Source organism: Gossypium arboreum, chromosome 8 (genome assembly GCF_025698485.1).
Source record: "Gossypium arboreum isolate Shixiya-1 chromosome 8, ASM2569848v2, whole genome shotgun sequence".
Classification (NCBI taxonomy): domain Eukaryota; kingdom Viridiplantae; phylum Streptophyta; class Magnoliopsida; order Malvales; family Malvaceae; genus Gossypium; species Gossypium arboreum.
The window spans coordinates 90,339,740-90,352,613 of record NC_069077.1 but is presented as its reverse complement, the minus strand read 5'-3'; the positions used below and the strand labels follow the sequence as shown (position 1 = coordinate 90,352,613).

General features: G+C 34.7%; 2 protein-coding genes across 2 annotated transcripts; both read left to right on the top strand.

Annotated features, from left to right (window-relative positions):
• Positions 1-5,328: 5,328 nt before the first annotated feature.
• LOC128279388 (glycine-rich cell wall structural protein-like) lies at positions 5,329-6,687 on the top strand. The gene has a single exon (XM_053018073.1). It carries the CDS (start codon positions 5,964-5,966, stop codon positions 6,381-6,383), a length of 420 nt encoding a protein of 139 aa, XP_052874033.1. The 5' UTR covers positions 5,329-5,963; the 3' UTR covers positions 6,384-6,687.
• Positions 6,688-9,862: 3,175 nt separating this feature from the next.
• On the top strand, positions 9,863-10,594 carry LOC108468724 (cell wall protein IFF6-like). Its single transcript, XM_017769590.2, has one exon. It carries the CDS (start codon positions 10,000-10,002, stop codon positions 10,462-10,464), a length of 465 nt encoding a protein of 154 aa, XP_017625079.2. The 5' UTR covers positions 9,863-9,999; the 3' UTR covers positions 10,465-10,594.
• Positions 10,595-12,874: the final 2,280 nt, after the last annotated feature.

Sequence of the window (12,874 nt, the reverse complement as noted above, 5' to 3'; positions counted from 1 at the left end):
TCCCGAAACCACTGTTCTGATTTCACTGAAAAATGGGTTGTTACATTACCCTCATAAGATATCCTTAATCTCTTTAGGTTAATATCTGTTCTCCGAATATTATCATATTTTATATCATGGTAACCATTACATCCTTTTTCTTAAAAAGTAAATTATTATTGAATAGCAATTAAGTTATTCATCACAAAGACAAAACACCTATGTTTATGTTTACTTTTCATCAACCATGTAATGCCAATGAGAGAATATCATTTACCCATGTCTCAGGCCTTGAATTCCACTATTTTAAATGAAGCTACGTACTGCAAAAGTCATACACCCAATGCGCCAACTTTTAGTTCCCTATCTATTCAAACTCAGCCTTTTACTTACATTAAAGTGTACGAGTCACACATACATACTCCACCATCCACTTAGGATTTAAGTTTGCCACACTATAAATGTCTCAAGAAAATAAATTCATAAATAGATTCAGGATCTATTCTTCTTGGGTCCAGTCCGATGTATTGTCAATCTAGTCAGTGATATTTATATCTCTATTTTTTGGGAGTCATCCACTGCGAAGCCCAAGAAAAAGCATCTCCCCAATTGGCCTTGATAGATGACATATTAGTTTTTCAATCGATTTTCTCATTTTAAATTAGACAAGGATATGTTTAGGTTTGTCTACTAATATAGGTTTTCTTTCTATATTACAATTCGACCATGTAATACTGCATAATATTAGTTAAATATTAGACAATCAGTGAGCAACATTTGCTTCCATTTTTCTTTGCGTGCAAATAACTATGTGAGTACAATATACAAAGTATTAATGTAATTCATGAATAGTACACTTAGACTAAAATACTACACTTAGGGCACCAGATCCAACAGTGTAACAGCCCGATTTTGAGCCTAGTCGAAACAGTGGTTTCGGAACCACTAACCCGAGGTAAAAGAAATTATTTTTAATATTATTTTATATGTTATAGCATTTTTATAAGATTGTATAAAAATTTTGGTGACATAATTTCAGCAATTGCATGCTTAATTGTGAAAAAGGACTAAATCACATAAGGGACAAAATTTTATTTCATTAGGTAAAGGTGTCAAATAGTTAGAAAACCAAAATTAGGGGTCTTTATTGAGTAAATAGACCATAAATATGCTAGTGTCTGATCAAGGAGACAAAAATATTGTAGGGTCAAAGTTAGGTCAAATGTTGGTGACTAACTTGACTAGAAATAAAATAAAATAAGGAGAAAAAAAGATATTAACTCTCATCTTCCCCACCAAAAAATAATAGCAAAATAAGGGTTTTAGAAGGTTGAAATTTCAGCAACTCTTTACCTTTGCAAGTAAGTGATTTTGATGGTCTTTCTTGATGATTTTTGTACTTTTGAGGCCCTTGTAGCATAAGCTAACTAATGATGGGACTATTTTGCAAAATGGTTGAGAGTCTAGGGTTTTTACATGGGAGAATTCATGTTTTTTTTGCTGAATTTTTATGGAAGAAAATGAATCTTGGTTGTTAAACAAACAACTTTTGTGAAGTAGTTTTCATGGAAACCCTAACTAAGGACCATTTTGCATAAGTTATAAATTATGTGATAAATGTGTGAAATAATGGGAATTATGGGCTGCTTCTAATATAAAAAGAATTCGGCTAGGCTTGGGTAGTGAGAAAATTTGATAAAATTTAATTTACGAGCCTAAGGGTAAAATAGTAATTTTGTGAAAGTCTAGAGACAAAATGGTCATGTTGCCAAAATATGAATTATGAAATGCATGGATTAATATGATGACTAAATTAGTGAATTTTTATCATTTTAGATCAAGAAATACAAAATTCGGGCCTAGACCGGGGGAAGGCCAAGCAAGTAGACTAAATCCAATTAGTCGTCCACTTATTGTATATCGGGGTAAGTTGTACATAAGTAAGGCAACTTTATCGTTATTATGTGTTGAATGATCAATTTTGCATAATATGGTTGAATATGATTATGAATAATGCATGATGAAATTAATGTGGTAAATTCCCGGTTGAACCTAGGAATAGATTGGATATCCATGCCATAACATTTGGGTGATATTTGCACTAGTGTAAGACCATGCCTGGCATATGGCTTCGGCCACGATATGAGAGCTAGTGTAAAACCATGTTTGGAACATGGCATCGGTATTGAGATGAAAGCCAGTGTAAGACCATGTCTGGGACATGGCATCGACATTGATATGTGCGCTAGTGTAAGATCATGTTTGGAATATGGCATCGGGCACATTATAAGAGCCAGTATAAGACCATGCCTGGGACATGGCATCGTCAATTCACTCTCGTGTGTAAAGCTTGTCGGATATCCTTTAGTATTCCAAATGGTTTCACGGGTTATTTTAAAGCTTACGATAATGATATGGAATGATATAATTATGTTGTGAGTGGTACAAGTTCTTATTCGAAATTCATGAGATATGAATCTAGTTATGTTGCATTGATGGTAAGAACAACATGAGTAAGTTCTAGATAAGAAATGATTTTGGGACGTTATTATCTTTAGTTTATACTAGTGATATATAAGCATGTAGTGATATTTACCCATGTTCACTCAAGAACGTTGTGTTGATTGATAATATGCATGGTTGATATTGTTACTTATTTATATGTAACTTACTAAGCTTTATGCTTACTCCCTTTCCTTTCCATTTTCTTATAGTGTAGCCAAGATAGTATCACGGATCAAGGGACGTTGGAGGCATCGATCACACTATCACCTGAAGCTTTTGGTATAGCTAGTTTAAATGTTTAATTTTGGCATGTATAGGGACTTGAATCTTTTGTTTAGTGTCTTGTTAGTTTAGCCACAAGTGTTGGCTCATATGATGGATGTGATATTCATTTTGTATAGGCCATTAATGTTGGCTAATATTGATTATTATTAAATGCATTTGACGCAAATTTCTCATGGTTGTGGTTGATTTGGTTATATGTGTTATGCTTGGATTCGTTTGGGTTGATATTCTGTAGGTTGGTGCAAGTAAGGGTGGAAAAAAGGCTTGGTAAATAGCCTTATTTTTGTCCACACGGGCAGACACACGGGTGTGTGTCTAGGGTGTGTAGTCCGACCGTGTGTCCCTTGCACCTCAATTTTACAAGTCAGTATGCATGGTAGTAAACACACGGGTAGAGACACAGCCGTGTGTCTCAGTCGTGTGGAGGACACGGCCTAACACACGGGCGTGTGCCTTGGCCGTGTGCCCTTAATTGGTTGATGACGTCAGAAATAGAATGTCAAGGTTTTTGTACACGGGCATGTCATGGTCGTGTGAGGGACACGGGCCATGGACACGGGCGTGTCCCAGGCTTTGTGAAAAGCTCTGTAGGTTTGAATCGAAAAATAAATTCGCACGGGCTAGGAACACGGATGTGTCACCCTTCCACATGGGCGTGTGCCCCTGTCTGCCTGAAATTTTATAAAGTTTTCTAGAGTGCACGGATTTGTCCCGAATCAATTGCAAAGTGTGTCTGAGGCCTCATAGGCTCTTAGTAGAAACATTAAGGTATTGTGAAAAGTTTTAATTTGGAGTGAAATTTCATATTTAGGAAATGTAAGCTTGTACGTGTTTAACACATCGTATCCTGTTCCAGTGTTAAACTCAGGTAAGGGGTGTTACAAACAGTCTCCCACTTGCCCTAGTAAAGTAAATGATGCATGTTTCGCATTCTTCTACCCCTCCATATGTTTCCCAAAATTCTCTCTAGTTAGTAGATTATTAGCAAAACAAATCCCTAGCGTTTGTCTTCATACGTGATTTTTACTACATTCACTATTCCATCAAACACTACCGTCTCTCTTATGAAACTTTGTATCAATGTTTTTTGTCCTTATATTGTTTCTTTGAGCCTGAGCTATATTCAAATTATTATAGTGTCATAGCTTTTTCATACCTCATATTCGGCCCTCCATAGTGAGTTAGCAGTGCAACCATACTTGGGATTATTCACACTGTGAACCAGCTATCTAGGACAAAACACGGCCTGATATCGATTTCCTTGAACTTTGACAAGTTTGGAAATCAGAGTCGATATATCCGATAAAAGTAAGATCTCATCCAGAACACACAAGCATATAATCCCTCGTTCTCCGTAAATACTTGATCATATACTTAACTGGCTGCTAGTGTCTTGGTCCTAGATTCGTCTGATATCGACTTACCAACCCCTATTGCAAAACAAATATTTAGGCATGTGCATAACATAGCATACATGAGACTTCCCACTGTCAAAGCATAAGGAAGCTTTCTCATGTTCTCTCTTTCTTCCGCTGTCTTAGGACAGTCCTCCAAATAGAGGTGAAATCCTGATACCTAGAACAAAATTAATGTCTCCCAAGATCTATTAATTTTAATGATTAACATTCATCAAAAGGACTACTTAAATGTATTTTCACAAATATGTTTGAGTAAAAAAAAATTGAAATATTTCTAAACCTTTTAAAAAAAATTTAATGGTTTAGGGAAAAGTGGGGTAAGGAACAACCTATCTCCCTTGCTTTGCCCTTGAATTTATACAAAATAATTTAAAGATGAAAAAATGCAATAGTGATGTCTATTAGTTTTCCCAAAAATCTATAAAATTAATAATAGTATAATATTGACAAGTGGCAACAATTTTTGTTCTAAAAGGATAAATCTCAAAATTATACATAAATTTTGATTTAATGTACAATTATATACATGAACTTTAGTTCCGTGCAATTATACATATGAAACTCTAATTGTGGTTCAAATGTATACTTGAAACTTTAATTTTGATTTAATCATACACATTTAAAGAAATAAATACATCGATTTATTTTTATATTGGATAAATATATTTATTTATGTATGTAATATATAAACATAAAATAATATTATATCAATAATTGTGTTAATAATTTACAAAAATTAGATCAAATTAAAATTTCATGTATAAAATTATACAAAATCGAAGTTTATGTATATAATTATACATTAAACCATAATTCATGTATAATTTTGAGATATATCCTTCTAAAATTAAAACATTAACGCATAAGAGATCGAGTTGCATTGAAAATATCCATATCTCTCCTCCCATGTATCAAAACAAATAACTAAATAGTAGTACAATACTAATAACCATGGTTACAAAGGTGCTCATCTTTACTCACCATCACGCCATGATTAGGAAGTTTTAAGGAATGACATTGGCGAGGGCTCATGAGAAAATTTACGTTTTTGAAATGGAATGTGCATAACGAATGCCCTCTGGTAATGTTCATAGTAAATTTTATATTCGAATATAATTATAATAATCAACTATTAACATTAACAATTTTCTCATATATATTACAAAAATTTTTGACAATTAGATGCCCATGCATCTATCAACATTATATCTCTAATGAGGACAGTTCATTAGGAAAACCTACAAAAATGGTGTTTGCTTTCTCTTAACTTCATTTGAAAAAAACGCCCTACTTAATCATCCGCCCGTAAAAGTTGATTATTATCAAATATCCCCGCCACCACTCACAGTGTAATCCATAAACAAAAGCCCGCACTGATCAATGCTCCATCCACTATGGATAATGGGTCGGCGACATTTAGACAGCTGTCTTAAACCCAGTTTAAGAACTTAAGATCCCTGGGAATTTGGCAGCTTTTTTAGCCACAAGGTTGCTCCCAGCAAAATCTTGTACATGACACATCATGATTTCCACTTTGTATTTTTTAAAACTAATTATTTCCTCTCTAATTTACAGTCTCTTACTCTCTTAACATGGATCGCATTCAGACTATAAATAGCTTAACTCTGTGTCTCCTGAACGCCATTACTCAATGCTGGTCATCCCCTGATTCCAGAAGCTCGTACTGAGAGTTCAACTGCACTCATATTTACATCCAAATTGCTCCCCCAAGGCTTCTTCACTTTGTGCCTTGTTTCTTGTTCTACGTTGTTGAAAATGTCTTCTTTCAGTTTTACAGCTCTTATGATTGCTTTACTTGTTACCATGTCAGCGGTTGTATCTGAAAGCCGGGTTGCGAGAAAAGACCTCGGCCTGGATCTTGGTGGCATAGGACTTGGGGTTGGAGCAGGGATAGGCCTTGGCTTGGGAGGTGGTAGTGGTTCAGGATCAGGAGCTGGGGCTGGTTCCGGTTCAGGTTCAGGGGGTTCTAGTTCAAGCTCTTCATCTAGTTCAGCATCATCCTCCAGTTCATCTGGTGGGTCTGGTGCAGGTTCTGAAGCTGGTTCATCCGCAGGTTCTTACGCTGGGTCTCGAGCCGGGTCTGGTGCAGGTTCGGAAGCTGGTTCATCTGCCGGTTCCTATGCTGGCTCTCGAGCTGGGTCAGGACGAGGCCGTGGGAGAGGCAACGGCAACTAATTAAATTAAGCACTCCTTGCTAAAAAAAATGTATGGGGGAATCAAATAATTAAAAATGAAACTGATCACCACCTCTTGTCCATGAATAAATATGGTGATGAGTGATTAGTGGTTTTCTGTTGAAGTCACTTAGGTGTACCTCAAGTGGCAATTAGTATGGTGTTGCCTACTTCCAATATATATTTCTGTTACTTTGTTATTCAGATTTTACAGTTTTACTTTTAATTAGAGAGTCAAATTATCAAATCTCACTTCATATGTAATATTATTTATATTAATAAAGTAGCATAAATTGCTGGAATAACTTTTTGGGCTTGCTATGGTTATTTATATCATCAATAATCCTAAGACTGATGTACTAGCAAGAATAGCAACAAAAGAAAAATACTTTACTAACTATTGTAGTAAAAAATCGAGATTTGTTTATTGAGTTTTAGTTTAATTTTTATTGATATTTTTGTCAATGCAAAAGGATAAAGGTTTAAATGCGCTGAAGCGTATTATCTTTTTTTTAAAATGTTGAGAAGGGATTATAAATAATTTTAAATATTATATCAAAAAATAAAAATTAAGAATCATAATATACACTCATATAAAAGGAAGTAAATAAAAAAAAATTGAGGTTTTAAGCAAATCCCTGCCTTTTAGAAAGAAATTACTAAATAATTAAGAGCATTAAAATGGTTGGTAAGAAAAAGTTCCAAGATTCCTTTTTTTTCTCTTGTTGTTGTATGAGAAAGCTATGTGGCTTTTATAGAAAGGTGACTACGTTCAGCCAATAGCTCCACCCCTCTTACTAATTAACTCAGTAAATGACTACATGTATGATAAGATGTACATCACATAGAGAAATTTACCATATGCTAAAGGCTTAGACGTATAAGATTTTCTTTTCATGTTCATTGAGATGTATAAAATTCTTAAGACTATATGGTAAAAGATAATAAATAATTCATGCTAACTGAAAGTAAATATAAACTAATAAATGTTAGGTGTATTGATAAGGTACATTGTATTTACAAGAGAGAATGTAAGTCCGGATTTTGAAGACAACATTATTAAAAGGGGCAACCACTAATCCCCGAAAAGATTAGTCTTCATGAACCGTAAAATAGATATGGAAGTAAAAAAAAAAGTATATATATAAAATAAATGGTTAAAAAGTAGACCAGTCAATAGACATGTTAAATAAGGGTTAAGCAGTCATTAAATCATACATCATAGTATATATATACTTAGTTATCGACTTACACCAGTAAAAATTCAAGTGGTTTTACATATTTTCGTAATTTTTATACAAATAATATTTTAGCAATTCAACCGTCATATATTATTCTCCATTCATATGTAGATAATGCATATCAAGTTTGGTATAAATTAAAATTTTCTAACTAATCATTTTATGAAAAAATTTCAATCATTAAACATGTATTAATATAGACAATATTTTAGATCAATAATATAGAGATATTGGATTAAATTAAAATTTACATGCATAACAATTATAAATATATTAATAAATTCAACAATTAAATTATTAAAATATTAATTATACATAAAATTTGTGAAACCACTTAAATTTTATTGCAGTAAAGTAGATCTTTCCCATATAAATTGAATATATTATTGGCAGATCTTAACAAATAGAGATGAGCTGCGAGTTAGAAAGCAAGGATTGAAATTGTATGTTTATAGTACCCAAATCAAATTTGTACTCTGTTATTTATAGTTCAATTTGTTTGTTATTTGAATATTTAGTTGCAATTCACTTTAATAATTAGGAGAGTAAAAAGAGATCAATTATATAGTTTGAAAGATTTTTCAACGTAAATAAGGTATTGCTCAACAAGTAATTCATTATCAATCTATAGTATAATATTCACAAAGTTACAATTTCACTCTTAAACATCAATATAAAATCACTCTCTCTATTATGATTTTCCTTTTAAAAGCTACATTACAAACTGAAAATGAAAAATAATTTATTTAAAATGAATTTGTACTAAAATAAGCTTCACACAATTAATTGTGCTTAAATATGTTTTTAATAAGGAGCTAATATCAAAGATTTTGTAAGAATAAATTTTTTTGGAAATAGGATCTCCTTAATGAAGTAAATTATCACACAAAATCTTGAAAGAGTCCTACTTGATTTGATTTTCTTCTCGTTTTAATAAAATAAATTGTTACTGAAATCTTGTTGGATATGTATAAAAAGTACAAAAAACAATTATTTAAAAAATGCCAATAAATATAGAAAGAGTTACACAACGATTCAGTTGCAAAGCGAGCTAGTACATGCAACTTATAACATCAACCTCCTCATTTGGCATTTTTTTTTTTTTGCAAAAACACATCGACAACCTTAAGCAAGGTACCAAAGATCATCAATAAAACTTTTTCTACTAATCTAATACAATCCAATTCAATCATAAAGGAGCTATGAAATTAAATTATTAATGCAATAGAACATATAAGCATTAACAAAAGAAAAAACATACTATAGCAATAAGAAGTTTTAAAGAATCTTTACTTGATATTCTTTTCCATCCAATCTAATAAATTGATGCTAAAAAGCCTAATATATATAAGGGCGAAGGCAAATAAATTTTTAGAGGGCCAAAATTAATTTTAATTTTTACGATATTAAAATGTAATTTCAGCATTTGAATAGCTTATATTTTATAATTTTAAAGAATTAAATTAAATTTTTATTATTTGTAGGAAGGCTAAAGTACAATTTTAACTTTATTAATTTAAAATTTTAAAAATTTTAAAAATTTAAATGAAAAATTTCTATTTTAAGGATGATCGGGCCTATCAGCCCCAAACTACACCTCTATATATGTATATAAATATTGCAATAAAAAATGTAAAACATATATATATTAAATTGCATAACAACTCAATTCCAAAGTGACTTGCAATTGATATCAAACATGGGACATGCAACTTGCACAACCATATGTCACCCGGCGTGCAATCCTTGACGTAGCCGTGTGGCATCATGGCATTGAATCCGCATGCTCTTCCATATCTTCTACAAACCAACCTTGTAACTAAGAACAAGCCCTAATAATGAGCTATAGCGCTCTAACTTTTTTTCTTCTTCTTCAAATCACCCTATTTGCCTAAAGAAAAGCATGGATAGCTACCTAGCTGAAAAAAAAAAAGAGTAATAATCATCACCAACCAAATAAATGAAGAAGGTACCAGAAACATTGATTGTAGTCAACAGGATGATCCATTCATACTTCCACTATGATAGTTGTTTAGTGGACCTCAAATGGGTCGGTCACAAACTGGGGAAGTGCTTAGTTTCTCATCCAGCTTCGCTCCAACAAATCCTATTGCTACTTCCATTTTTAATACTAATAATATTAAAATAATCGAATTCTTGTAAACAAATTTCTCCACTATACTCAGCAGTTCACACTTCTTTTACTTTTTTATTTATTTATTTTATAATTGTCCAAGACCTTACCTTCAACAATCGTATAAATTAGCTCTCTCAGTAATGCATCGAACCCAGAAAAGAAAAGATTGAAGAGCTCTTTCAATACTTCAATTCCCATTTGCAATTTAGTTCAGCTAAGTTATAAAGTGACAAAACAAAATGGGAGCATTTAAGTCCCTAGCATTGGTCGCCTTTCTCCTTGCTATGTTGACTATTGTGTCGGAGAGCAGGGTTGTAAGGAAAGACTTGGGCATCGATCTTGGTGGTGTAGGAGTAGTGATTGGAGCAGGTGTAGGGCTGGGTCTCGGAGGTGGTGGTTCAGGGTCTGGAGCTGGGGCTGGTTCTGGTTCCGGTTCTGGTTCCAGTTCCAGTTCAAGTTCAAGCTCTTCCTCTTCATCCTATTCAAACTCGGGTTCAGGGTCAGATGCAGGTTCGTATGCGGGGTCTTCTGCTGGGTCTCGAGCAGGATCAGGATCTGGTGGTAACAAGGGACGGCAAGGTGGTTCAGGTCATGGTGAGGGATATGGGGAGGGGTCAGGCAGGGGAAATGGTTCAGGCAATGGTGAAGGTTATGGCGAGGGACATGGCTATGGAGAGGGTCATGGCAGCGGTGGGGACAATTAAAATCTGACTTTGAGTGCATGCTTGCTTAAAAAGTGAAAAAAAAATATATCCATAAATAAATGAAGTAGCATGTTATTTACCCGTGTAATGCATCGAGTAATGGATGTTCATATGGTTTCCTATAACTAAATGTCAGTCCCCAATTCTTTTGATAATTAACAAGTCCTTGGCTGTTGCACCTCTAGAGTTATACATTATACCCCTGTAGGCTCTCTTGAATTCCATCAAAACCATCAAATATTGTAAAAGAATTTTTGCATGTGTTACGAGATTAGAATTTTAGTCTTGTAAATCACGCGATTTTAGGTGTTTTCTTTGTTTGAAATTTGTCTAAGTCAACCTTACTATCACAAAATGAAAATTTTCACGGAATTTCTCTAAGGCACCAAAACAAAGGAGAAGCAAACTCGAAACGAAAGAGCAAAGAACAAACAGAAAAAGGCCACAGAAAAATAGTACATACTAAATGTTTCAGTAAATGTTCTCAAATGTATTCACATCTATGAATAGAATCATTACAACTGAGTGGAAAAGTCTTTATTTATAGTTGAGCCCCCTTCCCCCAAAACTTGTAACGCCCCAGAAAGGTAGGGTCTGTAATTTTGCTTATTTTAGCATAAATTCCATGTTTGTTTGAAAGGTTGGGTGATTTGGGTGTGTTTGGGGGGTCTGGGGAGTCTTGGGGATTAAACTTCGGCTTTTGCAGCATTTTTGTTTTGCTCTTAAAAGAACCTAGTTACTGGCACTAGTGCCTTATAAATAATTGTGGTTGTGTTATATCAAAAAAAGCCTTGTGGCTTGGTGGAAGTAGCATGGCATAGCTATTGGGGAGAACAAGGGTTCGAATCCCATGGCAAACAAGGAGCATCTATTTTGCACTTGTGGACTTCTAGGTGGTTGAGTTGGAGTAGACTTCTAGGTGGTGGAAGTTTGAATTGGTCTTGGGTTGTTGGGAGAAGATTGTGGAGGAGATCAAGGAGGGTTTTGAGGAGAGTTTTAAGGAGTTGGTGAGGGGGGGAGTTGTAGCCGAATAGGTAATTGGTTGGTGCAAAATTCGGCCAAGGGACTTTGGGATAGGCATTTCAGCAATTGGTGTTTAGGAGTAGGTGCCGAATTCTTCTCTTCAACTTTTGGGTTTTATTTTGTGTTACCCTTTTGTACTGAATTGTAAGTGACTTTCCTCTTCTAAATTGCTTCTCCTTTTCTTCTTTGAGTCAATATTGCTGAATCCTCTTTAGCCGAATATTGGTAACCTTTTTCCTTTTGTTGTCCCAAACGTCCCTTTTCTTGCTTCTAAAGTCGAAGAAACCAAACCCAACTCCTCATTTTTTCTTTTTATTGTTTCTTTCTCTCCTGAAGTTAGCCGTTTACTTCTCTCCTTGTGTGAATGAAATTGTGGAGGCTTAACCGATTCTTAATCTCTGTTAGTTGAGGGTAAGTGTTTTCTCTAGCCGAATAGTGGAAGGCTCTTTTTCCATGTTCAATTTGGGTATTTCTTGAGCCGAATCCTCTTGGCCGTCATGAGGATAGGCTCATCTAATGTTTTCTTTCTTGTTCGAATGGTGCTAGGGGGTTGTGACGTTACCCAAAGGGGGTGGGCCGAATGCTATTGCCTTTCGTTTTTAGTTCACGTCTTGGTAAGAAGTACACTTGGTTTTAATGAAATATTATTAAGTTACTGAACAAATGGAACGTTAATGCAGATTGTGGTCTATAGGAGGGTGATCGTTGGATATGGGTGGTTTAAGCCTTACTCGTCTTAGCAAGGTAAGCGATGCATATTGTTGGGAATGTATGAGTTCATAGTTGGGTGGTTAACCTAAATGTTTGAGATCTGACAAGGGATCATTATTTTGGTTTTAGGTTGAGCGTGCAGGATTTGACGTTTTTCTTTCCAAGAGGTGTGTAATCGTATGCCATTTCTGTTATTGACCAAAAGCTAAAAGGTGTGTATTCACACCCCTGTTTTACTGCAGATCGAAAAAAGTTGAAAAGCCGAAAAGCCGAAACATCGGCGTTTGAGGCCTCACGAGCGTGCGATCATTTGTGTGGTGAACCGAGCCACAAATCGTGGGCGTCAGACTGTAGAGGCCGCCACGAGTGTTCTCGTGGGCTTGGGCCATCATGGGCCCCCTTGGGCCGAGTAATGGGCCTTAGGTCAATTTGCACTATTTTGGCCTTTTGGGTTAACTGAGTCGTTCGAGACGAATGTAGACCCTCAAAAGAGTCATCATCTATACTGAGACCCTAAAAGCAGTTAAATGACCGTGATACCCCCGAGGGGTAAAAATTACTTTTTTATCCCTAAGGACGAAATGACCTTTATAACGCCAGTGGTAGGTTATTTGATGTGTGAATGGCATTTATACGGCTGATTATGAGTATGACATACTGCATACACATAATTTTT